The sequence below is a fragment of the Octopus sinensis genome, linkage group LG6 (assembly GCF_006345805.1).
Source record: "Octopus sinensis linkage group LG6, ASM634580v1, whole genome shotgun sequence".
Classification (NCBI taxonomy): Eukaryota; Metazoa; Mollusca; class Cephalopoda; order Octopoda; family Octopodidae; genus Octopus; species Octopus sinensis.
Window position 1 is genome coordinate 36,531,448 of NC_043002.1, and position 24,554 is coordinate 36,556,001.

The 24,554-nt window shown below is 35.0% G+C and overlaps 1 protein-coding gene across 2 annotated transcripts in view; it reads right to left on the minus strand.

The window, feature by feature from the left end:
• The window catches only part of LOC115212905 (multidrug resistance-associated protein 1-like), a 102,912-nt gene extending 80,725 nt beyond the window's left edge, over positions 1 to 22,187 (minus strand). For both annotated transcript variants that reach the window (XM_036503837.1, XM_029781721.2), the window contains exons 1-4: positions 22,066 to 22,187; positions 9,487 to 9,663; positions 6,952 to 7,074; positions 1,124 to 1,258 (exon numbers count right to left, since the gene is read on the minus strand). In XM_036503837.1, the coding sequence (XP_036359730.1) occupies positions 1,124 to 1,258; positions 6,952 to 7,074; positions 9,487 to 9,663; positions 22,066 to 22,113 (483 nt within the window). In that variant the 5' untranslated portion in view covers positions 22,114 to 22,187. The remainder of the gene's footprint in view (positions 1 to 1,123; positions 1,259 to 6,951; positions 7,075 to 9,486; positions 9,664 to 22,065) is intronic.
• Positions 22,188 to 24,554: the final 2,367 nt, after the last annotated feature.

A 24,554-nucleotide genomic window follows, 5' to 3' on the forward strand; every position in this document is an offset into this window, starting at 1 on the left:
CTGGCTTGCCAGTCCGCAGTCAAACCATCCAACCCATGCCAGCATGGAAAGTGGACATTAAACGACAATGATGATGATGAAGAATAGTTTTTTGCCATAAAAAATTTTTTATGCACTGCAAGAGACTTTTAACCTTTAATAGCCTCTGCAATGAAGAGCAGAGACCATTACAGTAGTGGTAGAAAAGACAGAGAGAGGAGACACAATACCTGAGGGCCAGAGCATATCTGTAAGTGATTTTACACCGATTCTTTAAATACCTTTCCTTGATGCAGTCTAAGATGATTGCGTGTGCAGCAGATGCACTATCTCAGATCAGATGTGTGTGTGAGAAAAAGAGAGGGAGAGAGAGAGAGAGAGAGAGAGAGAGAGAGAGAGAGAGAGAGAGAGAGAGAGAGAGAGAGAGAGAGAGAGAGAGAGAGAGAGAGAGCATTATTCCATAGTGGGTTAACCTGAAATTTGTAGACTGTCAGTAATCATTTGAAGCTGAAATATTTCCTGGCCCCAAAGAAAAGTGGTTGGGATGTAGCCCAAGTTAGATGTTAGGTTTCACTATCACTTAGGAGAGAACCTTAATTAATTTGAAACTCAACATATGGAAGAATTTTAAAGGTTCTAGCTGTGTTTTGCTTATGATCAAGAGGTACAAGTATGTCAAGTGACTATATTTTTTCAATAGATGTAGCATCTGTATTTTCTTGTCATGGAAAAAGACAAGATTAGCACATCTTCATAACAGATGCGTTTCCATGCACCTAGGGTGCAAGTGGATTGATATATGATTGGGGAAGATTAGAGAAAAAGAAAGGAAGGGATGTATCACCTGTATAAGAGTGGGTGCTGCTGAAAATGACAGCAAGTAGGCCATTGATGTATAGAAGGAAGAGAGTAGGAAACAAAACCAAACTCTAGATAGAATGAAGAATAGAAAGAGCTTATGATTTTTTTTAAATGATTTTAGATCTCATTTAGTGTTTATAAAGATGCAAAAACATATATAAAAATGTGTGTGAGTTTGTGTATGCCTCTCTCTCCTTGTCTTGACTGTTTGGTGGTTGTAAAGGAGTGTCACTATTATACAAGTAGTGTCTTCTATAAAGATGCAAAAATAATGATAACTTACTTCAATGACTGACTTCACATGTGATTTGATCATCAGAGAGTATCCAATTAACAGTAGTAACCAGAAAGCAACAAGAATGCCAGATGATGCAATGCCACCTTTTCTTTCAATGTGAAGAAATATCATAACCAATAACTGGAATAAAAAAGAAACAAATAACAAACAATTTACTTATGATGTAAATAGAAATAACAATAGTTTATTAGAAGTAATTTATGAATATTCAAGTTAACAAAATTCAACATTTAAAAAAAAAAGTTTGCCTCCCAACATCATGGTTCTGTGTTCAGTCCCAGCATGTGGCACCATGGGCAAGCATCTTCTGCTATAGACCTGGATCAACGAAACATTTGTGAGAGGTGTTGGTAAGTGAAAAAGTGAATGGAGCCTGTTGTGTTTATGTGTATCAGTAGCAAAGGGTGACTAGGAAACTAGGGCATGCAGTCCACCCCACCCTACTGAGGTGGTGGTGGTGGGGTCCGAGTGTTCTACCTGCCCATGTTTCTGTTAAAAGTGTATTATATATGCTTTGAGATATGGGGAGACTGAAGATGAAAATAGTTTTCCCCCTACGATGCACGTTTTGAAAGTAATAAGACATGAGAAATGTACATATAACTTTGGAAATCAACTTCTAACGATTTCATCCAGTAGGGGCTATTCAAGCTGTTGACTTTGCGAAAAATGTTGAATTTCTTTTTAAAGTTTGGAAGAAAATTTGACATTCACGAACTCTTGAAGCTGATTGAGGGACTACCAAATTAAGTGAATGTGTATAACAGTGCATAACTTTTGTCAGTGATGTGGTTTTTCTGTCTTTACTGACATCGACTTATCCCCTAAACCTTTCTTGAAGACTTTCCTTCTCATCAACAAATCACAAAACGTGTGATAGTTAAGATTTGAAGGTCTGTAATTTAACCAAACATAACAGCAACAAATGCTGTTTTTTTCAATCATTGTAAAACTATACAATTGTTTTATCACTTGAAAGTGATATTTGTTTTCAATATCACTTCTAAGCTGAGAAAACATTTTCTTATACTGACAAACTAACAGACATGGGAAACAGAAAAACTTGTTCAGATTGGGTCATCTCTTCATTCACTCAGACTATCATAATACTTTCAATCTAAATAATGAGGACATTCCTTGCTGCTCGCTTCAGTTTTGATTTTCAGCTTAAACATTGGTTTCTCTTTTCTGAGAATGATAATATTCTTCTAATCTGTTTCAAATTTGGGGCAAGTAGAGAGAAAACTGAACTAACTGACCATTTTGCCATCCTGGGAGTGACTGAAGGCATGAAAAACTCTACTAGGTTTTAAATGAATCAAAGCTTTATGCTAATAGATAATTTAGGTGCTAGTTTACATTTTTACATAACCTTTCTTAAATAACTTTAAACATTTAAAACTATTTAAAACTTCTGATCAACAAACAAACAAACAAATTGGACCACATTGATAGATTATTTTTTAATACAAAACATGCCATAACATTTCTTACAGCCGTTTCCGCTTCCAATATCAGTTGGTGCTTACAAAAGAATTTTGAAAATGATATTCGTCATTTACATAGTATATTCGATCTAGTACATGGAGCTACATCAGAGTGAATACAAATGCGTAATATAAAATAAATGAAGGCAAGAGGAAATAGGAAAGAACAGGGCCCCAAGAAGAGGCCAGAAAGCTTTATGTACTAAAATCATACCATCTTGTAGCAAGGAGTTTTGAAGTCAATAGCCTATTGACTTCAAGGCTCCATGGATATATATAAATATCCATTGGCCAGAACAGTTATAGTTTATTACACAGGTAGACTCAAAAATTCATTAACATGTTCCTGTTTTTCTTCCTTTTTCCCCTTTTACAATTTATTTGCAAATATTTGGACAGCTTCTCCGACATAGCCTCTTTGTTTTTCCATATAATTTTGTTTGGTTATACCTTTTTTGATGTTTTCCTTTAATTTTTTACACTGACGAGGATGGTAATAAATAACTATTTTAATTATTATTATTAATATAATTAATGTCTTTTCTTACATGTTTATATTACAATTTGAAACGGTCGTATGTGGAAATTAAATTCTAATTTGAACTTTTAACATCTTCTCTTCTCCATTTTCCAAACTGTTAGTAGTGTTTTATATGTAGCACAAATGAAAAAAATAGAACTTGGTTCAGTGAATTCTTGCATTCAAAGCCTGTACAAAAACATCTTAAGGCAAAATCCTGCAGGGAATTCTTTTCATGTTCTTGTGTGCAAGAACATGTTAAAAAATAAATGGTACTGCTTTGCTTTAACCCTCACTGATTTGTGTGCTTATATAAAATTTTTGAAAAATAGTACTATGCACTCCTGAAACATAGCATAACTGTATTCACAACTAATATTTCACAGTTATTGGAATTTATAGAGTTCAGATGGCTGAGTGGTTAACCTATTGGACTACTCACTCATGTACCATAAATTTATGTTCTACTCTGCCGCTAGTATTTCTGTGACTTTCAGGGGAAACTCTTTACTCTAGATTATTCCAGGAACAAGTGCCAGATCAGTTTGGTGCAATCTCTAGACTGCTGTTTAGAAGGTATTTTGATTCTGCCTAGCAGTTTGTTTCAGATTCTACATTTGACTTTAGGCTACATGTGATGGCTGGTATGTAAAACATCCTACATTAAATTTATCATCTGCACACAACTACTAGTTATCTTCCAATGTAGAACTATAAACTCTAAGTTAAAGGAATTCACTCAAGCCAATAACTTAGATGGTTAAATGTTTTATAACAATTACAAGATCAAATTCTCACCTTCACCATAGTTTTAAAAAAAATTTATTTTGAATGTAACAAATTTGAATCATTTGTTTTTGCCAATTTTTCATATTGATGTCTTAATTCTGATATTGTATTGATAAGTATTCTATCAACCTTGGCAAGATTATAACAGGAGACTGATAAAGCATCACACTTGATAGCATGAGATATTTAGTTTTTACCATTTTGACCAGTTTGTTCTCAATATTATATTATCATTGAAATTACTCCTTGATCCAATTACATCAGTGGTTTATAGCAGTACCCACATTATTAGTAATTTAGCATTCTTTTACTGATCATCCCCCATGAAACTACTACAGTATTTCTTATATCCCATAATCAAGATACTTCATCTCCACTCTCTGTCTTTCTCATCTCTCTCTCACTCTCTCTGTATATATGTGTGTGTGTATATATATATATATATATATAGCACACAATGTGTGTTTGTATGTGTTTGTGTATATAAGTGTGTATGTTTATCTATAACACACAGATGTCTGTGTGCATATAAGTGTCTAAGACCATTTACGAAGGTCTGTTTGATGGTTACAAACTGCTGAACTGTTCAAAATTGAGATGGTTGTACAAATTGTATTTAAACCCGGCCCACCAGGAATCATCGCAGAGATGCTAAAAATATCTGGCGATGTCGGCTATAGCCTAGTCACTCATATAGTTAACCAGGTGGTACATGAAGGAGTCATACCCAATGACCGGTGTAGCAGCACCATAGTCAACTGCTACAAATGTAAAGGTGATGCTTTAGATACAAATAATTACAGAGATATCAAGTTGTTGGATCAGGTAATGAAGGTCATAGAAAGGGTTATAACCCAACTAATTAGGGAGAGAGTCAGTCTAGATAAGATGCATTTTTGGGTTTGTGCCAGGGAAAAGCACCACTGATGCTATATTTCTGGTAAAACAGCTGCAGGAGAAATACCTAGCCAAAGATAAACCTCTGTACCTGGCTTCGGGTGACATGGAGAAAGCCTTTGACAGGGTCCCCCAATCCCTTATCTGGTGCTCAATGAGGAAACTAGGGATAGATGAATGGTTAGTGAGAGTTGGCTACGAGTACAGTGAAGAATTCCTGGTAGGGATAGGGGTCCACCAGGATCAGTCCTCAGCATCCTCTTATTCATCATAGTCCTCCAGGCAATAAAAGAGGAATTCAAGACAGGATGTCCCTGGGAGCTCCTCTATGCTGATGACCTTGCTCTAATTGCTGTCATTATCAGAACTAGAGGAAAAGTTTCAGGTGTGGAAGCAAGGATTAGAATCAAAGGGCCTTAGAGTTAACTCGGCTAAAACCAAAGCCTTAATAAGTAGGAAGGCAGACAAACCACAAATCCCTTCAGGTAGATGGCCCTGCTTAATCTGTAGAAATGGCGTAGGTAGAAACTCCATAAGAAGTACCCAGTGTAAGCTATGGACACATAAGAGGTGCAGCAATATCATAGGAAGGCTAACTGGGAAGATAGTTTTTGTATGTGGCAAATGCTCAGGTGCTATAAACACTGAAAATGTGCACATGTGCCGGTGGCATGTGAAAAACAACATTTGAACGTGATCGATGCCAAGGCCATGGATTGGCTTCCATGCCAGTGGCACGTAAAAAGCACCATTCAAGCGTGAGCATTGCCAGCATCACCTTACCAGCACATGTATTGGTGGCACGTGAAAAACAACATTCGAGTGTGGTCATTGCCAGAACCATCTGACTGCCCTCATGCCAGTGGCATGTAAAAGCACCCACTACACTCTCGGAGTGGTTGGCATTAGGAAGGGTATCCAGCTGTAGAAACTTTGACAGATCAGATTGAGCTTGGTGCAGCCTTCTGGCTCACCAGTCCTCAGTCAAACCGTCCAACCCATGCCAGCATGGAAAGCGGATGTTAAACAACGACGACGATGACAATGATGATGCCTATAACAAACGTTTTACTTGTTATTTTCATATTTTAATTGCTTGCTTTAGGAGGCTATCATTTTGATAAACCATTCATTTTATTACCCAATATATATATATATATATATCATAATCATTTTAAGTCCACTTTCCATGCTGGTATGGGTTGGACAGTTTGACAGGAGCTGGCTAGGCAGAGGACTGCCCCAAGCTTCAGAGTCTGTGTTGGCATGGTTTTTTTATGGCTGGATGCCCTTCATAACACCAAGCATCAGCAAAGTGGGCTGAGTGCTTTTTATGTGGCACCAGCACTGGCAAGGTCATCAAGTAACTTGCAAGACAAAGATCCTTTGAGAGGGAGGGTCACTGGAGGAGGTGATCTTTTGCCAGATAATGAAAGGTTAGAGAGAGACAGAGAGGCAGAAACAGGTCTTGTTATAGAGGAGGTACATAGTTACCTGGTTTGTGTGTGAGTGAAAGAATGCTAGACAGAATTATTCTGGTTATCAAACAAGTGACCAAATTTCACTTGTAGATTAACACACCTGAAGTGCTGACTGGCTTCAAGAATTTGAAGATAAAGCCAAGACTACATTCAGTTACTCCCTTTTCTGTTATCTTGTGCATTCAACTTTTAAAAATTGATTAAGCTTTATTTCAATCAAAGTACAATACTATTGCCAACAAAAATAAAAGGATTCTGTCTATTAAATCTAAAACAATTGTAATAAAATGAAAGGAAAAATTATGAAAAAGAAACAATGCTGATGAACAGTGAAAGAAGCCGCTGTATGTGTGTTTGTTTGTGTCCCCTTAGAGGAGTTATTGTCATATAGATAGAATAGTGGCATTCATTTCCAATAATCTGCAGTAACATGTCTTACCAAGGGAAAATATTATCTTGCTTGGAAATTAGAGAGGATTGGGGACAGGAAAGCCATCAGGCTGTAGAAAATCTGTCTCAAATAAACTCCATCCAACCCATTTAAGCATAGAAAAGTGGACATTAAAACAACAGTGATTATAATAATGAAGATGAAAACTGAAAATTAGATTACAAAAAAAGAAGATAAGAAATCCTTACCATAGTCAGAAAAAGGACAAAAGAAGACATAATATCCACAGGATAAATGTCTGGATGAGTTGCTTTGGACAAATTGTAGAGTAACTTTATCACAACACATGTCAGTAGTACAAAGAGGCCAAGCTAAAAGACAAAAAAAAAAGCAGCAGAAAAAATTTTAATATCAAGAAAATGACAAACATTTGATGAATCTTTTAAAGGTTTAATTTAGTTCAAAAGGCAGCAACAAAAACAAGCAGAATAATAGATGATAGGTGTATCTTTATACTATATATATATATATCTTATATAAAATTCATTCTGTCTGTCTGTGTGTGTGTCTTCTCGGATCTCGGGCATCCTCCATCCGATTGCACTCAAATTTGATATGTAGATACCGACAGTATAAGGGTGTGTATAAATCTTGAAAAAATTACAAAAATCGATTCCAGGTGAGAATGCGATCAATAAAGCCGTTTTTGTTCTGCTTTTCTTTCATCAACTTGTACATAACTGCACCTTCCATTTTTTTGTTGTTTTTGTACTGCTGAAAGGCACGTTTCTTTCCTGCCAAGTTTACTGTTTAAACCATGTTTGAGTTCTCCCAGTCAACAGCCTTATCATTACTGGTACTTTAAACTCTTTGGTTGCATATTTGTGTGAATAAAATCGTTTTCTTTGGAATAGAAAAAAAGTCTAACTTTATTTCTTCTTTTGCTGGTGTTTCAAATTTAGGTTAAATCAGTGTTTCCCAACTCAGCACCGTCCATTGGACAGAGGGCATTTTGCTCGTATACACACACACACACACACACACACACACATATGTGATTGACAAGAGCCTCTGCATGGTTGTTTAACCTGCTAGAAATAACCACCAAATCCCATTTTGCAGTCTTAAAAAAATGAAAGAATATATTGGATAATAGCTATGTTTGAAACAAAGATGAGATGGCCATAACTAGTATTTTTGATCATTGGTCTGCTCAATCATAGCTGATCAAATGCTAAATGACAAATTGTTTCCTAACTGGAGCTTCAAGGAACTTATTTTTATTCATTAGACAGACCTATGTAGTTATTTTCTCAGGTTATTAACAGTGACAATGCATTATCTAAAGTTGAATTTTTCTTTTTAAATCAAAAATCTAGGGGATGAAAAGTATGATCCACACACCTAAGAGTTGTCTCATGTTAAGCAGCACATCAGCTCTATGAAAAAATAAGGTCTGAGCAGTTAATGGAGCAAGTTCTTGAGGACTTGACTTAATTCTGTCTCTTGTCACATACTGTTCCAACTGTAGATGTTGTAAGCTTTAATGTTTTGTCAATGTAATTTATTATTATTTTTTTTCATAAAAAGCTTTTTTAAAATTTCAGGTTTAATAGTCAATGTAACCTTTTTACGGTTTCATTTCACACTACTGCCTTCAGTTCCACTTGATAGCATCTTTCCAGGCATCTTGAATAGTAGGTAAATCCAACAGTAGCAGCAATCAACAAACATCCACAACAAGTATGTAGTATAAAAAAAAACCCACCAGGAAAGAACTGTAGCTGGTAACGATCACGCTCAAATGGTGCTTTTTATGTGCCACCAGCACAGAAGCCAGTTAGCTGCTCTGGCAACGATCATGCTCGGATGGTGCTCTTAGCACTCCACTAGCACGGATGCCAGTCATCGAATTTGATTTCGATTTCACATGCTTCAACAGGTCTTCTCAAGCAACACACACACACACACTCATAAACACAGATCTATAGGGAAATAGACTGAAAAATAAAGAGATAGATAGATACTTATTGCAATAAAATAAACACAAACACCTGCAAATATCCATAGTAAAAAAGCTCACTTTATACTCCGTAAGTGTTCATAGCGATGTATAGATAAATACTTGCACATGTGTGTGCACACACATGCACTGTGATTATAGTTTTTAAAATTATTAACTACTCTGATGTTAGCTGAAACTACAACAAGCAGTCTTGTGGCTAAGAAGAAAGTGTAGATTTTAAATTCTGAAAATTTATCCTAATTTTTATAAGGGTGATATTAAAGGCTGTTTCCTATGATTACTAATCATATTTTGCAAATGCTGTAAGCATGAAACCTGAGGTAGCTATAATGCAGGTGTCTATATTATCATATTACTGGATACAGTTACTGGACTTCAGGCATGCTGAGGCACCACTGCCTTCAAGGGTTTTTGCTGATCATATCAATCCCAGCACTTATTTCATGTGGTAAATATCTTGTTGATCCCTAATTGTTAAACTATTTACTCAGTTTCTCTCAGTCAAATTCATTTCACAAGATACCAGTCAAGCAAAGGCTGTAGTATAAGACACTTGCCCAAGGTACCATGCAGTGGGATTGAACTCAGAACCTTACTGTTTTAAAGCAGAATCTTTAACCATGAAGCTATGCTTGCGTCTTAATGTAACTCAGATGTATGGTACTTCCAATTATTTACAAAAAATTTTTCAATATTGTAAGAGTTAAGATAAATTAGAAATAAACATAGAAATAACTGAATAATAGAGAAAATTTACCAGTTTCAAAATGAAGATCTTTGACACAGATATCTTTTTTTTCTTATTCCAGTAAATATCAAGACATCTAAATGGGAGTAATAACCATAGAAAAGCACAAGGTGTCATCTGACATACAGTCTTCTGAAAACATGGAGTCAGGTCTGGGTGTGTAGTGTTCCATGATAATTGATAATCCTGGAAAAAGAAAAGAACAAAATGGTAAACAAGACAATTCAGTACCATCTCTTTATCTAAAAGGCCAGGTCACATATCACTTTTTGTTGATTGTTTATGCTATGCTGTAAGAATATTACACTTGTGAGAGACAACAAACACATACACACACATATAAGTATAAATAGAGAGCAAGAGAAAGGTATAAAGACAGTTGCTTGTGGAGAAAGTAGATAATGATGTGTCTATTAGAAAAAGGGAAAATGTCATACGCAAAAAAGGAAAAAAATTATTGGTTCTACTTTTGGTGTAGTTTCTGTGGCTAGATGCATTCCTAACATTAATCACTTTACAGTGTGTATTGGCTATATGTCATCATGGTACAAGAGTAGAAGGGTTGTGTGTCCTTGACATATCAACTCTACGTCTCCTATTTCTTGTTTGCCAACCACTTTTCAGAGTGCACCAAGACTGGATTTATAGGGGAGCAAAAAGAGCAATTGCCACAGGTCACCCTTGACATCGAGGGACCCTTCTATGAGTAGTAACGGAACACTCAATATAGAGATGCCCTACCATCCAGCAGTTTTGCATGAAGAGGCTTGGTTTCAATATACAAACATAATCTTGAGGTCCTAAAAAATGTAATGGATTCTCTTTTAATGATAAATAACCATACATTTCTCCACATTACCAATGCCAATTCAATTAAAAATCAGTTTGCTACTCAGTCCCAAAAATTGTAGCTGCTTTTGGGACAACAGAAAAGGAGAACAACAAATGTGTGTATATGTGTGTGTGTGTCAGTATGAATGCATATAAAGATAGAGATAAAGAGACTGACAGAAAGATGTTATTGTCTCTAGTTTAAATTCCTTTTTTCAACACATGATTGAGCAATGACCTTGGTTTGACCACTTACAATTAAAGACACACACACATACATATTGCCACTCGTAAATTTCATTATTTCAGTGAGGCACTGAAAACTTTGGTCTTATTTTACAAGTAAGGAATATATTCCAAAATTTAAATTTTGAATTTAGTTTTAATTATAAAATTACATCTCTCAACAGCTAAAAGCATATTTTTTATCTTTAGAATTATTGCATAGATGTTCAAATGTTTTTCATTAAATTGAACCTTTTTCTTTTCTATATGTTGTCATACACTTGAATTTACTAAGGGAGAGTGGGGCAAAATGAGTAAATTCCAATTTCTAGTTATTTTTTTTCTATTTGTTAGAATCTATTATATTGCAAATTTGTCAGCATGCTTGTTGTTGAAGTTGAGAAAGTTTGGAACATAGTCAGATGGCAGGTACTTTTTTTTATCAAGAAATTTTCCCTCAACTTTCACCCGATTGTAATTGAGGGTGCTAAGGAAATATCTGGATAATTTTTGTTTAACAATCACTATTCTTTTCTCTGTTGGATTTCAAGTTAATTTTTTTCCCCACACTAATGTCTAATTCGATAATTTTCAATTATCAAAAGAAAAAAGAAAATCTAAATTGGGGCAAAATGAGTAATGACTAATTTCAAAATTTTTTTCTAACTGCTTGGTGCATAAATATATCAGTTAGACAGCCACTTCAGCAGATCATGAAAAAACAATAGAGAATATTCTATGTTTAGTTTTCAGATTTAGTTGAATTTCATGTCATGATCTTTCATTTACCTCGATATAAATTTTTGTTGATTTTCTAATCTTTCTAAGGATGACTAAGGATGGATATTGATGTGTATGAGTCTTTTCTCAAATGCAATTCTAAAGAATCGAAGGGACAAATTTGCCTTATTTTGTCTTAATCTTTTTGCTGTCTAAATTTGGTTTTTATATGCTCAAAGAGAACGAAGATAATTTTCTGAAATAGTGTTCTGAATATGTTACAGCATTTTAAATGCATTTAGAGGCCATTTACTTAGCTAATATAGTTTTTGTAAAGTAGTGAACGTTAGTAAAAAATATTTTTTTTAAAGACCAAAACTGGCAGCAAATATTACTCATTGTGCCCCATCCCACTCACTACTGGAAAAGCGGACTTTCAGAATAGCTGTCCCATATAAGTTGGAATTTTCCTGTTTTTGTCGGGAATTTCCCTTTTTTTTTTCTCTCCTGCATTGCAAAACAATAAAGGGAAGCCTTTTTAAAAGGCTACGTCTTTTAAATGTTTGTTCCCCCTCCCCACACTCTTATTGCAGATTTTGGAACAGCAACAACCACTAAAATGATACTTTTATCTTTTTGCAATAAAAAAAAAAATCATGTCCCCTTTTCTCTCCTTTATTCTACTTTTCACAATGAAGGAATAGTCAAACACCACAAGTGGATGTGTGTAAAACAAACAAACAAAAAAAAAAAAAGGTTTTTGAAAAAATATATCTATAAAGCAACATTTTCAGCCATTTAATTAAACTTTCTCTAACTTTTTCAATTCAATTACATGCAACTGAATTTAAGGTTTTGAGATTCAAATTTGGTAATTATCCAAGATTTGAATTCTTGTGAATGAGGGGACTCCAAATTTGAAGTGCCCCCCCTCCTCCAATCCACCCCATTGTTTAAATCTGGTCCTGAAGTGCACTGCATATATTTTATTGTGGCACCAGTACTTTTGGGGCTGCTATGTACCCAGCACGACAAACTTTCTCACTACTCTATATTAGCTCTTTGTTCAGGGTAACATGACCAAGTAAGTGAACAGAAGAGGTGCAGTAATTGAAAATAAACTAGGGATAACGAGAAAGAAGTAAGAATATAATGGGGGGGGGGGACCAGAATCTTTGGAATGACAGTAGGGAAGAGAATGGAGAAATGAGAGAGATAGTGCTTGGAGGAGTAACTGTAGACAAATAGTAATGAGAGAAAGAAAGAAACAGTAATGGTAGAGTGCAATGGGAGAGAGTCACTACTGGCAGCTACATGTTTGCTGGTAAGAGACAACAGTAATGAATGGTCAAAGAAATGATCAATGGTAAGAGTGGTGGATTAGGCGGCGAGCTGGCAGAAACGTTAGCGCGCCATGCGAAATGCTTAGCAGTATTTCGTCTGTCGCAACGTTCTGAGTTCAAATTCCGCCGAGGTCGACTTTGCCTTTCATCCTTTCGGGGTTGATAAATTAAGTACCAGTTACGCACCGGTGTTGATGTAATCGACTTAATACCTATGTCTGTCCTTGTTTGTCCCCTCTATGTTTAGCCCCTTGTGGGTAATAAAGAAATAGGTAAGAGTGGTGGATGTAATAACATGTGATCTGGGGAAGAGCACGTGGTGGTTACATGGACAGGAGGGTAAATATCTTATTACTGAAGAATCATGATGGCAGGGGGAGAGAGAGTGATATAAATGAGGGATGAAGTACAGGCAAATCTAATGTTACTCCCCATTATATAGACAGCATGGTATAATGAATAAAAGAGAGATGAAAGTGTACTGAATAGGCAGGTGAAGTAGCAGATGGTGACTTAGCAGTTTCAAAATATGAGGAGGACCCACCTGCAGATATATATTACATGTCCCAAACTCCATCACTAACCCCCTATTTTAATATGTTTTGACATGCTTACAAATGTGGTCAGGCCTTCTTCAGCACATGTTGCTAATCACCATAATCATTTGTCATCTCCTTCATAATGTGCAACATCTTCAGATTAGACCTCACTTCATCATGGTTTCTTCCACATGATCCTTCTACTTTGAGCACTTATCACTTCTTTATACAAATGACATACTCCATGTGCATCACATATCTGTATCAATGCAATCTTCTCTCTTACTAAATCCTCTTATATCCAGTTTTTCTCTCCTCTCAGCTTATTTGAACTCTGATGTGCATGTACACTAATATAACACATCTACCAAAGCATGATGTTCACTTCTTTTCCTTTTAGTTTTCACAAATCCTGTGTTCAAGGCCCATATCTGGCAACTATGCAGCATCATACTTCATACATAGCCATCATATCTGTCTGTTGCAGTGAGAGAGAAGCCATTTGTTGCCAGCAGAGATAACTTCTTGAACTTATTTCTCTATTTTTACACTGGCTACTATGCTTTCAGAACATTCACTGCTAATCAAGTTAGCTACATAAGATCTAATTAGGAGACCTACATAACACTATCATCTACTTCTAGGGATCTTTTTTGTGCATTTGAGAAAATCTTTTCCCCATGAGATTTTAGTGCTTTTCTGCTTATACTATTTCTTTTGATGTCTACCATTTCAAAATATACATACACAAATAGTGATAGGGAGTGAGGGAGGGAGAGGAAGAGAGGGGAAAAGAAGGCAGTTATGTCACGGAAGAGTCAGTTTAGCTAATTACTAACAAGTAAAAGTTCATTAATTTCTTAAGGTATCAAAACTTTTGTCACGCTTCTATAACTTACTGACTTAATTCAATTTTGACTATAGAAAATCAATTAGTCGCAAGCATGTATAGGCCGCAGAGAACTTTTTTGACTTTCTTTTTAAACTCTTTTACTGAATATTTCGTTTTGGGATTTGGTTTGCAAGATTCTTTATATGAGATCGTGTGTTGAAGCATATTCTGTTGTGTCTGGGGAGAGTCATTTTCTTTTTGTGCCTTATAATTTAACACACTCACCGGTAAAATTTCCATGTATTTCTTATTTTCGTTGCATCTTGCAACCTTTTCAATAGTCTTAAGATTATTGAAAAGGTTGCAAGATGCAACGAAAATTTTAGGAAAATAAAAATAAGAAATACATGGAAATTTTACCAGTGAGTGTGTTAAAGTAAAAGGCACAAAAAGAAAATGACTCTCCCCAGACACAACAGAATCTTTTACTGAAATTTTAGATATACAGATCCACTGCATAGTTGCTTGATTTTTTTGAGAAGTTGCTGCTAGTTACCTCAATGCTCAGATCCTCTGTATATTTGTACAATTCACAACCATTGTAACTCCTATTGTTTTCTTGTTTCATGATGATTGGTTTTGAATGTGTGGTGACACTGTTTATTTTATATATAAAGTATTTATAAATACTTATAGTACAAGTCTATAGTTCTGTTGAAAGCACAAATCCATTGAAATAAAATTCCTATTTAGTTGTCTATTTAATAGTATAATATTAAAAAGACAAAACAAATAATATATAAATAATAAAATTACTCATTTGCATATATTTGTATACACACATGTATATATGTGTATGTGTAAATCCATACATACACCCCTGCTCCCATATACAAATGTATATATGCATCAATGTGATTTAGAGTGGAAGGATATGAACTGTTTGGACTTACAGTTGGGACCAAGTTCATATTCTTGTGGGGAAACTAACTCAGCACAACATCATAGATGTGTAGACATGATATCCATACTGAAGCTATTGATTGAACTATTATTGATAAAATATAGATGTAGGCTTCTTTTCAAAGTTGTCGTTCCAATGTACATTGAATCCTTTTATAAAGTTATGTTAGTTAGTTAATTTTTGGCTCAAAAAGCAAAAAGCAAGGCCATGTAGGGGGACATGGAGTTATGTACAGGGTGGTGTTCATGTAAAGAGTTCAGGCCACTTGTGGTCAAGGGAGACTTTGAACCGAGCGGTCGTCAGCATCTTATTCTACATTATAAAGACTTATTCCAGTTATAAAGACTAAGTCATCAGCATAAAGTTATTTCCATAGACAGCTGATTTGTTATGGTCTGAAGAACTGTAATAAACAATAGGGAGCTGAAAATCCTGCTCTGATGAACACTTAATTCTATACTTAATTTCTCTCAGAATGCAAAGAGTCAGAATAAATACTGCAAAGCACTTCATCTGATGCTCAAAAAACTGCTAATTCACTGCTTTTAAATACAATCAACATCACTTTAATGTTCATCTTTCCTGGCTCTCATAGATCAGATGAAGTTTGTTGAGGCAGATTTTTACAGATGGATGCCCCTCCTGTCACCAATTCTCACAAGTTCCCAGGCAAGGTAATACCTTCAAATAACCTGACATATTTTCACTGACAACCGAAAATGAATGACACTGGTTGTATGATGGTGGTATTCTTCTATAACTATTGCATGATGTCAAGACAAAGAGACACCAACACACATACACAATGGGCTTCTTTGAGTTTCCATCGACCAAATTCATTCACAAGGCTTTGGTCAGCCTGGGACTATAGTAAAGACACTTGCCCAAGGTGTCGTAGTGGGACTGAACCCAAAACCATGTGGTTGGAATGCAAACTTCTAAACTAAAGAGCCATGCCTGCACATATACAACAATTTCAATAATTTTGTGTGAGATGACCTGGGGCTAAACAACAAACCTGATAAATCATTTTGTAGATATTGGAATTGTGTATTTTGAATGAATAACATGTGGAAGTCTGTATTATTAAAAGCATCTCCTATTTAACAAGTTGTGAACCACAACAATTGTGATAGGCATACACAATTTTTCAGGTACTCTTAGAGAGGAAAACCACCCAATCAATAATACAATGCGTTTTCAATAAATAATTATTGATTTCTAACACAAAAAATCCAGTGCGATGGTGCACCTATGACATAGTATGTAATTAGAATGTCTAGATGTCCCAGTTTTCTGGGATTCACCCTTGTTTTAAAATCAGTTCCATTCCCCAAAAGGATGCTTCAGGTTGGTAACTTATCAAGGCATTTTAAATGTTTATTTTAATTTTTAAAATACGTTTTCATAAATAGTTTCCAGTTTGATTTTAAATTTTGGCTTTCTACATATTTTCTAGATTTTCGAAAGTAAAGCTTTGATATAAAAATTTGTTTATTCAATTTTTATCGAAGAATAAACCTATGGGTTTTGAAAATATTCACTCTAATTCAGTTTTTACTATTCTTGTAACAGGTCGGGATTTGAACTCAGAATGGTTGGAGTCAAGAATGAAATTGCTTAGTCAACAATTTCCATTTTCAGTTAACGCTTTCACTTAATGGACTTACATAGTATTATATTGTAAAGATTTAATGAAATAAGCAGAGCCTTCTGCTTATCAGTCAAACAAGGCGACCCTGCTATTATTTCTATCACGTTATCAGTGAGACATTTTATCTCACAAATGAATATATATTAAATACTGTCTAAAAGAACGTGTACATACAACAGTATTTAAGAAGAAAATTGAAGCCATATTAAAAGAGGAATATACGAAATGAAGTAGAATGTAAAATAAGCTGTTATTGAGGAAAACTGACTGAACATTTTGACAGTTAATGCTATTATTCTGTATATTTTTAATTTCAGAAGGTATAGATCAGTCATGGGCAAACTGCAACTCGTGGGACTTTCTGAATGGCATGTCCAACGAAAAATTACCTTGAACTCTTCGGCCCGCCTGATGATATTTCATGTTCACTTTGTCATACACCCAATAGGACATGCGGGCGATGACTGGAGCAAAAGATATATTCTCTTGGAGATATGTCTGTCCACAATAAACATTTTTGATGATAACCTAGGTACAAGGCTCACTTCCCGAGAGATGTTGCCTAAGCCTGGCATAAATTCTTTGAAATTCAATGAAAGAAATCAATAAAAAGGAAAAAGAAATATCGGAAAAGAGAAAACATATATCAAGTACAACGTTAGTGATTAGATGTAGATTTTTAAAAATTATTATTTAACGAAGTACACTACCAACTAGAAAAAGCAACTTTTGCCTATATATATATATATATATATATATATATATATATAAAACAACAACCCCAAAGTAGCATTTACATTCAGGAAAATGGTTTAAAAGAAACTTTCTAGTCCGATTAATTTTGTCTCAGAGACTATGATCAAATCTAAGGTTTGAATGCGTGCTCCATCAGGCTGGCCTTGACAACAATAACGAATATTAATGAAGGAAAAAAAGTATTGTTACTAAGCATTAACGTCAATGGTGAACCTTAATTTTAATAACTTTTTAAATTTAGTATTTCTACTTCACCGACCGTTCACCTATGATGGTAGCATAAACTTGCAGATTACCAAGATTTGATGAGTTAATTTTGATCAATTCACCAAGGCTTAGATTGACGTGCGTATGCCAAAGTATACAAGTATATGGTAGAGATAAAATAAATTGTTTAGGCTACTTCTGAACTGTACCAATTGACCTGGTTTTAGTTTAACTACTTTTGTAAGAAAATGGACTGCAACGGAAAGAAAAACAAGCAGACATTCCTAGAATAAATTCTCTTGCTTTATGGTACGATATTTGTAAGCATACAATTGTCAAAGGTCCTACAAAGTTGATAGACAAGGTTCGAAATGTTAAATATTTGTACTGAACAACTGAATATATGTATGAATAAAATGTCAGCTTCTTCTCCTTTAATGCATTCGTACAACCAATTTTCTTTTACACGCCCTATTCGTTTTTAACTTTCAATGGAGAATCTCTTGGCGCTTCGTGCCAATGGTCCCGTGAAGGTGAAAGAGTGCTTTCAGAGAGAAAAACGAAAGATTTCTCTTTACATACAAATGATAACCAGATCAAATACCTTTTAATAATTCTTCAAACCACAATACTACACTTCATAAAACAAAGGCCATAATTTCAAAGTTACGTAATTGCATCTCGTGTATTGAATATTAATCACCCGCCAAGTTAATTAATACTCATGTTCTATTTACTTGTGGATACCAAAAGTATTTGGCGCAGAACGATCTTATGGAGTATGACAGGTGCCAACTGGAAGAAAAACTATTAATGTAGTATATGCAGAGCATTTTATTCTAGAATATGTTTGAAATTCCTATTACCATCATCTGCAAGAAAAACTGCACCAGTAGAAAATTTAAAATTTAAAAACAATCAGATGAAAATCCAAAATTCTTCAAGCGGTTGGAAGAAATTTAACAAGATCAAAACAGATATTCATAAAACTACCAGTTTAACCACACGAAGGCACTCACCCCTCCCCCATCGCCAACTTTTTTTAACACTTAAATGTATTTTGTTTAAACACATCTATGATGATTGTTGGCGCTCTTTATTTAAAACCAAAGATCGCTTATTTAAAGATTAAAAAAAAAGTTATTTGCAAAAACAACTGAGATGTCATTTTAAATGAGAGAGAGAGAGAGAGTTTTTAATCAAGTATCAGCAGGGAGTAAAATGTAAAGCAAAAGATGCTATTTTTAAAAGTATTGCTGTCATTCAGTGCAAAATTTCCGCAAAGCCAGCCGGCTGAAGATAGTGCATACTAGGAAACTGAGACCCGATTTTAAGTTTATCTGCACAATATCATTTGGAGATGAGTCATTATCAAAATGACCAATCTATAAATGAAAATAATAAACCAAAAAACAATGTATGGCGGTGCCCCAGCATGGCCACAGCTCATTAGCTGAAACTGGAAAATCAAATCAAATCAAATCAAAATAAAAGTCATTTTAAAATTATAAGCCATTATATAACTGGCTGAATAGCGGTAATTCAACGATTTACTGTGGTCAAAATAAAATACTGATATCAGTTAATCTAAGTAATTCGTAGTGAAAGAAGCAGAATAACAAAAACGTAAATCTGACAATATTAACGGAGTTTCGTTTTGGAGTTAAAAAAAAAAAAAACGATTGATAAAGAGACAAAAAAAAACAAAACATATATTATTCTCCACTTGGAAATTTGTATTTAAAAGAGAAAAAAAAAGTAGTCTATAGGGGACAGAGATGCCGCTGTGGTAGGCCCTTCGACTTCACAAGTCTGTCTTGCCGCCTAAATGCTGGTCGCTTCGCTCGTCACACCGAGCTAAACCTAATAAACGCCCTGGCTAGGATTAACACCCCCCCCTCCAGTTCTGGAGTCGTCGGGGTTATCCAGAAGTGATGGAAAGAGACCAGGCGGTCGTACAGTCTGTCCCTAGGTTAGAGCTAGGTGCCTCATTTGGGACGTCACAGTCTGCGACTCCTTTGCTCCCACCCACATCCTGGGTGTTAATGAGAGGGTCACTGCTTCGTAACCAAACGGAAGAAAACCCTGAAGTATCGGGGCCTCTTCCAACCTGTTGCGCTTGGGACGTCCGGAGGGAGGGCGGCAAGACTTCCGAACGCTTTAGCCTCGCCCGTGGTAATGCTGCGAGCGTGATGGCTTGTTTCAATAGGTTGCGTTAAACCTTGTGGTGTGCGACCAGTTGCAGTGATTAAAAAAAAAATTCCCTAAAATGGTTTCAATACTTTTGACAGGAAGAATTGGACGAAAGTTCTCCAGTAATTTTCTTTCGTGTAAATAAATGTTTAGGTTAATTTAAAAATTTGGCAGCAAAATCTTATAAAATAACAATGTTCTAAAGGATATACATATTTATATGAAAATAAAATATAAAAAAAAAGAAACGTTTTCAAGCGAGACTTCAAGTTAAATTATAAACAATTATTTATGCGAACAACAGCCAGAATTTATGAGTAAATATGATTCAAATTATTTTACAAAAGACTGTTAACTAAAAAGTTTATTCTCATCTGCATACGCAACTTGTTTACATAAAAGCTGATTGAATAACTATTAAGAATTTGCACCAGGATAACTACTGAAGGACGGAGATCGGTGTCTACATTTATATCATGGACAAAAACGTTAAAGATTTCTCTTTCATTCTTATCTGGTTTGTTTACAAACACGCTTCGACGTTTGTTGATTTACTAACGTGTGCGTGTTGATAGCTGTGTTAGTGTTACCTGACTTGAGACTGTTATAACGTGCGTTAGGAGTAAGAGAATTTACTTTCGGTATGTGCATAAGTGTAGGCGCAATGTGATTATGCAACTACAAAGACAATTATTAACTAAAGTCTAAAATCCATAAACTAATTAATAACTTAGTTAAAAAGTTATTAACTAGACAGATGTAGATAAGAATAATAAATAAAAAAATATCGGGCGTTAGAGGAAGATGTTAGATGCGATAAATTTGTTTTAAAGCAACATTAAATAAAGCAAACGATGGAGCGCCTCTTTATTACCATTTTTTTTCATTGGTCCTCATGAGATGATGAAATTTAAACTAGTGTATAATTGCTTTCTGACTATACCGTAAGTCTTTCTATTATTATATATAATTTTTGATGAAAACTTGTGGAACAAAAAGAAATGTGAAACACATTTGCTAGGCAAATAACCAGTTAAATTTCGGTGGTAAAATAATTTGCTTTCGATCTACATGAAAATATTACGTAATTAGTTATATATATATATATATATATATATATCAGCCGAAATTACTACGATGATCCGGTTCTTGACTGAAGACTGAGGGGTTCGAATGTCCTGTCCATGTTTATTGTATCGTCTTCTATGAGTTATACGTTCTTGTCCATGTTGTATTTTTCTACATACCTTAATATATATATATATATATATATATAATATATATATAAGTATAAAAAAAAGAATAAAAACCCCAGTAAACATTGGCGGTTTTTTTAATATTTGGCATTCTTTCGAAGCATCCATATATATTTTATAGTATGCAGCAGCATGGCTGAATAGTTTTCCACGTTCAATCACATACCATGGGCCAGCCAACACTTCGTGAGTGGAAATTGAAAGCCCGTCGGAAGGATTGCAATGGAAATTCAAGAATCTAGCCATGCTGAGTCACGCTGGTCCTGTCTGAGTATTACGTTAAGGGTACACGTATATGTGGAATATTCGGTCACTCACGCTACTGAATACCCATCCACACACACACAAAAAAAAATTCCTTTTCATCGATTTTTTTTTTCTTCATGCGGGGTAAAAACGAAGAAGCGCAAACAATGGTCATTAGTAAATTAATGAGTCAACAGGTACAAAGAATAAAGACAAAAGATAATGCCGATTATATCTTGTTGCCAATAATAATTTCTTTATACTAGACACATTAGGCCGACTTTCGAAAATGAATATACTCGTCTTTGAACGAATATTAAAAAGTACGTTTATAATCAGTACTGTATAAACATTTACCGATTCGAACTCACAAACACGATGTACGAAACAAAAAGAAGTAAAAAGCAGTCACACTTTGCCGGTTCACTATCACAATGACAGTGATGAAACCGACGAAGCATTATATGGGATAAGAAATCCAATTAATGTCTTTATTTTTCGTTACATGACGAAAAATAGTGTGGGCAGTTGAAAAGAACAATGAAAGGTTACACGCTGCTTTTTATGCAACTGTATTCGTTATCAATATATATATATATATGATGTGTGTATATTTGTATGTATATATGTAAGGTAATCTATTCAAATGCCGCTAAATAGAATAGAAATACTGATATAAAAGCAATTTCAGACGAAAATAATTATAGGCAGAGAGAAGGCTCTGTGCAAATGATGCAAGAACTATGAATTTTTACGAAAACCGGGCAGAAAATAGAGGACGAAATAAATACATTAAAAAAAAATTTATATAGAATAACTTACCCACAATACAGATGAACAGAATTCACGCGAAGTAGTATTTGTAGCCATTTCACACTTAAAATTCTGCGAAATCGATGGAGCAACGTCGGCAAGCGAACACTGCTCCAAAGCAACATCAAATGGAATAGATTAAAGGGAGGTAATTCTAACGTAAAGAATAGGATTTCACTTTCTCTTAAGAGGAATCGCTTCTAGGAAAAAAAAAAAACAAAGATGAAGCGAAGTTTAAAGTTTTTTAATTACCTAGAAATTATGTTAAAAACGCCGTTCAAATCGAAAAGATCCAAAGTGTGTATATGAATATGTGTGACTATTTACACGAATGTATATGTGTATATATATTTGTGTGTACATTTATGAGTGTATGTATAAATGTGTTTGGGTGTACATACAAATTTACGTATGTGTAGTTATGTATGTATGTATGTATGTGCGCAAGTATATATGTGTGTGTGTCTGTGTGTTTTCCGTTACCTTCGTAAAGGAAGAATTTTGTTTTTAGTTGAAATATCCAGCATTGGACTGAGGGGCTAAAGACAGGGGAATTACTGTTAAATTGGCATGGTAATATATTTAAACTATAAGTAAAGTTTCTGGGTAAATAATGGGAAAATTTCAAGCCAAAAAGCCCACATTTTTTTTTATATACAACATTTCTTCAGAATTTGTATATTTTAAACAGAAGTGATTATGATTCTAAAATAAAAAATGTTCAAAATTAATTATTTATATCCCTTCTTCTCCATATAGCTCCAACCCTAATTCCCTAAGCCAAAACCTAAACCCAAATTGCAGGCTTATCCCCCAAAATCTAAATCCTAAACTCTAACCCCGACCCTTAATTTTAATCCTAGAAGAAAAAAACTACAGCCTGTAGCATACACTGAAACGGAAAAGTGGGGGAAGGGGAAGAAATAAAGAGAACCAAAAAAGAAAAATATACTTTTGACATTTCTTTTTATTCACATCTCCAATGTTTGAAACTGAAATCTGAAGAAATTTTCAGAAAAAAAAAAAAAATGCTACAGTGAGAGGCTTCATTCAAACCTGCAAAAGAATGTTAGAATATTGAACTTGAGTTGCTTACCTTTAAGATCTTGCTTCCAGGTAGTAAGTGTTAGAATGTTGAGTTTGAGTTGCTTATCTTCATGACCTTTCTTCCAGATAGTAAATTCCTATATGCCCCAAAGCTGTTGATAATGTCATTAAACATAGGTTTTTGTTTGCAAGTCCATTGTATGGAATAATAATGTCAAATTGGGCCACATACTTCTTCTTTGAAGTTTCCCCATCTTCTTTACCCCTTTTCTCTATCCTTACCTTGAAGTTGTGTCCATCTTATGCCATCACACTCTCAGCCTTCTCCCCACTTTCATGATACATAAACCAGTGGTGGTCCACTTTTAGGTTTGAACTGACCATCTGCTTGGCAATAAGGCTCCTCCTCCCCTCTCCATCCTCTTCCCCTCCCTCCCCTATCCCCCTCCTTCATCTGATTCCTCTTTCCCCTTCCCATTTCTTCCTTCTCTTCCCATTCTCCTTCTCTAAAACCACCCCATCCATATAATTTTAATGTCCACTTTTCCACATTAGCATGGGTCAGACAGAATTCAGTGAGGCAGATTTCTAAGGTCAGATGCTCTTCCTGTTACCAACCTTCACCTGTTACCAAGCAAGGTAGTTTTCTCTATAGCTGCACATGTTTCCATGGCAGATTAGGAATGAATGAAACACACACACACATGCATGTGTACATATACAATGGTCTTCTTTCAGTATCCATCTACTAAATCCACTGACAAGGCTTTGGTTGTCCTGGGACTATAGTAAAAGACACTCACCCAAAGAACCATGCCGTGGGACTGAACTTGAAACCATGTGATTGGGAAGCAAACTTTCTAACCACACATCCATGCCTGCATCTTGCAAAGAAAAGAAAAATTCAAAAGAATTCTTGTTCCTTTTGTAATCCTATGTACATTCACCCTTTATAATTTAAGAATGTCTTGCAGACAGTGGCAGCTTGTGTCTAGGAATTGCGGAACTGCAGCACCCCCTATTTCTACTCGATATTATCGATAACATTCAATATAATGATGAGTCTTATTTTTTCTTTAATTCTTTCTTTATACTTGTACATTATATAATCCTTAAGCTTAATGTCAGTAGCTGTCCCTTAATTTATGAAAAAAATACAAAAATCCTTGAATAGAACTATGCACTTCACAGTTCTTGCAATGCAGTGTTTTGCTGTTGTGAACATGCTCACATGTCTGAGATAGGAAGCTGCATGCTAGGGAGAGAGAGCACTGTCATTCATGCAGTGCTGACCCGTGTGCTGGTGAAAGGTAATGTTTCTTTTCGACTCTGAATGTGTCTTAAAATTGTGTTTATATTCTTAAATGTGATAAAGTGTAGAATTAGATTATTATCCTGCTTCCAAATACAGTGTTGCTGCAAGGATTTGAAAAATAGGGCAGATTTCCCCC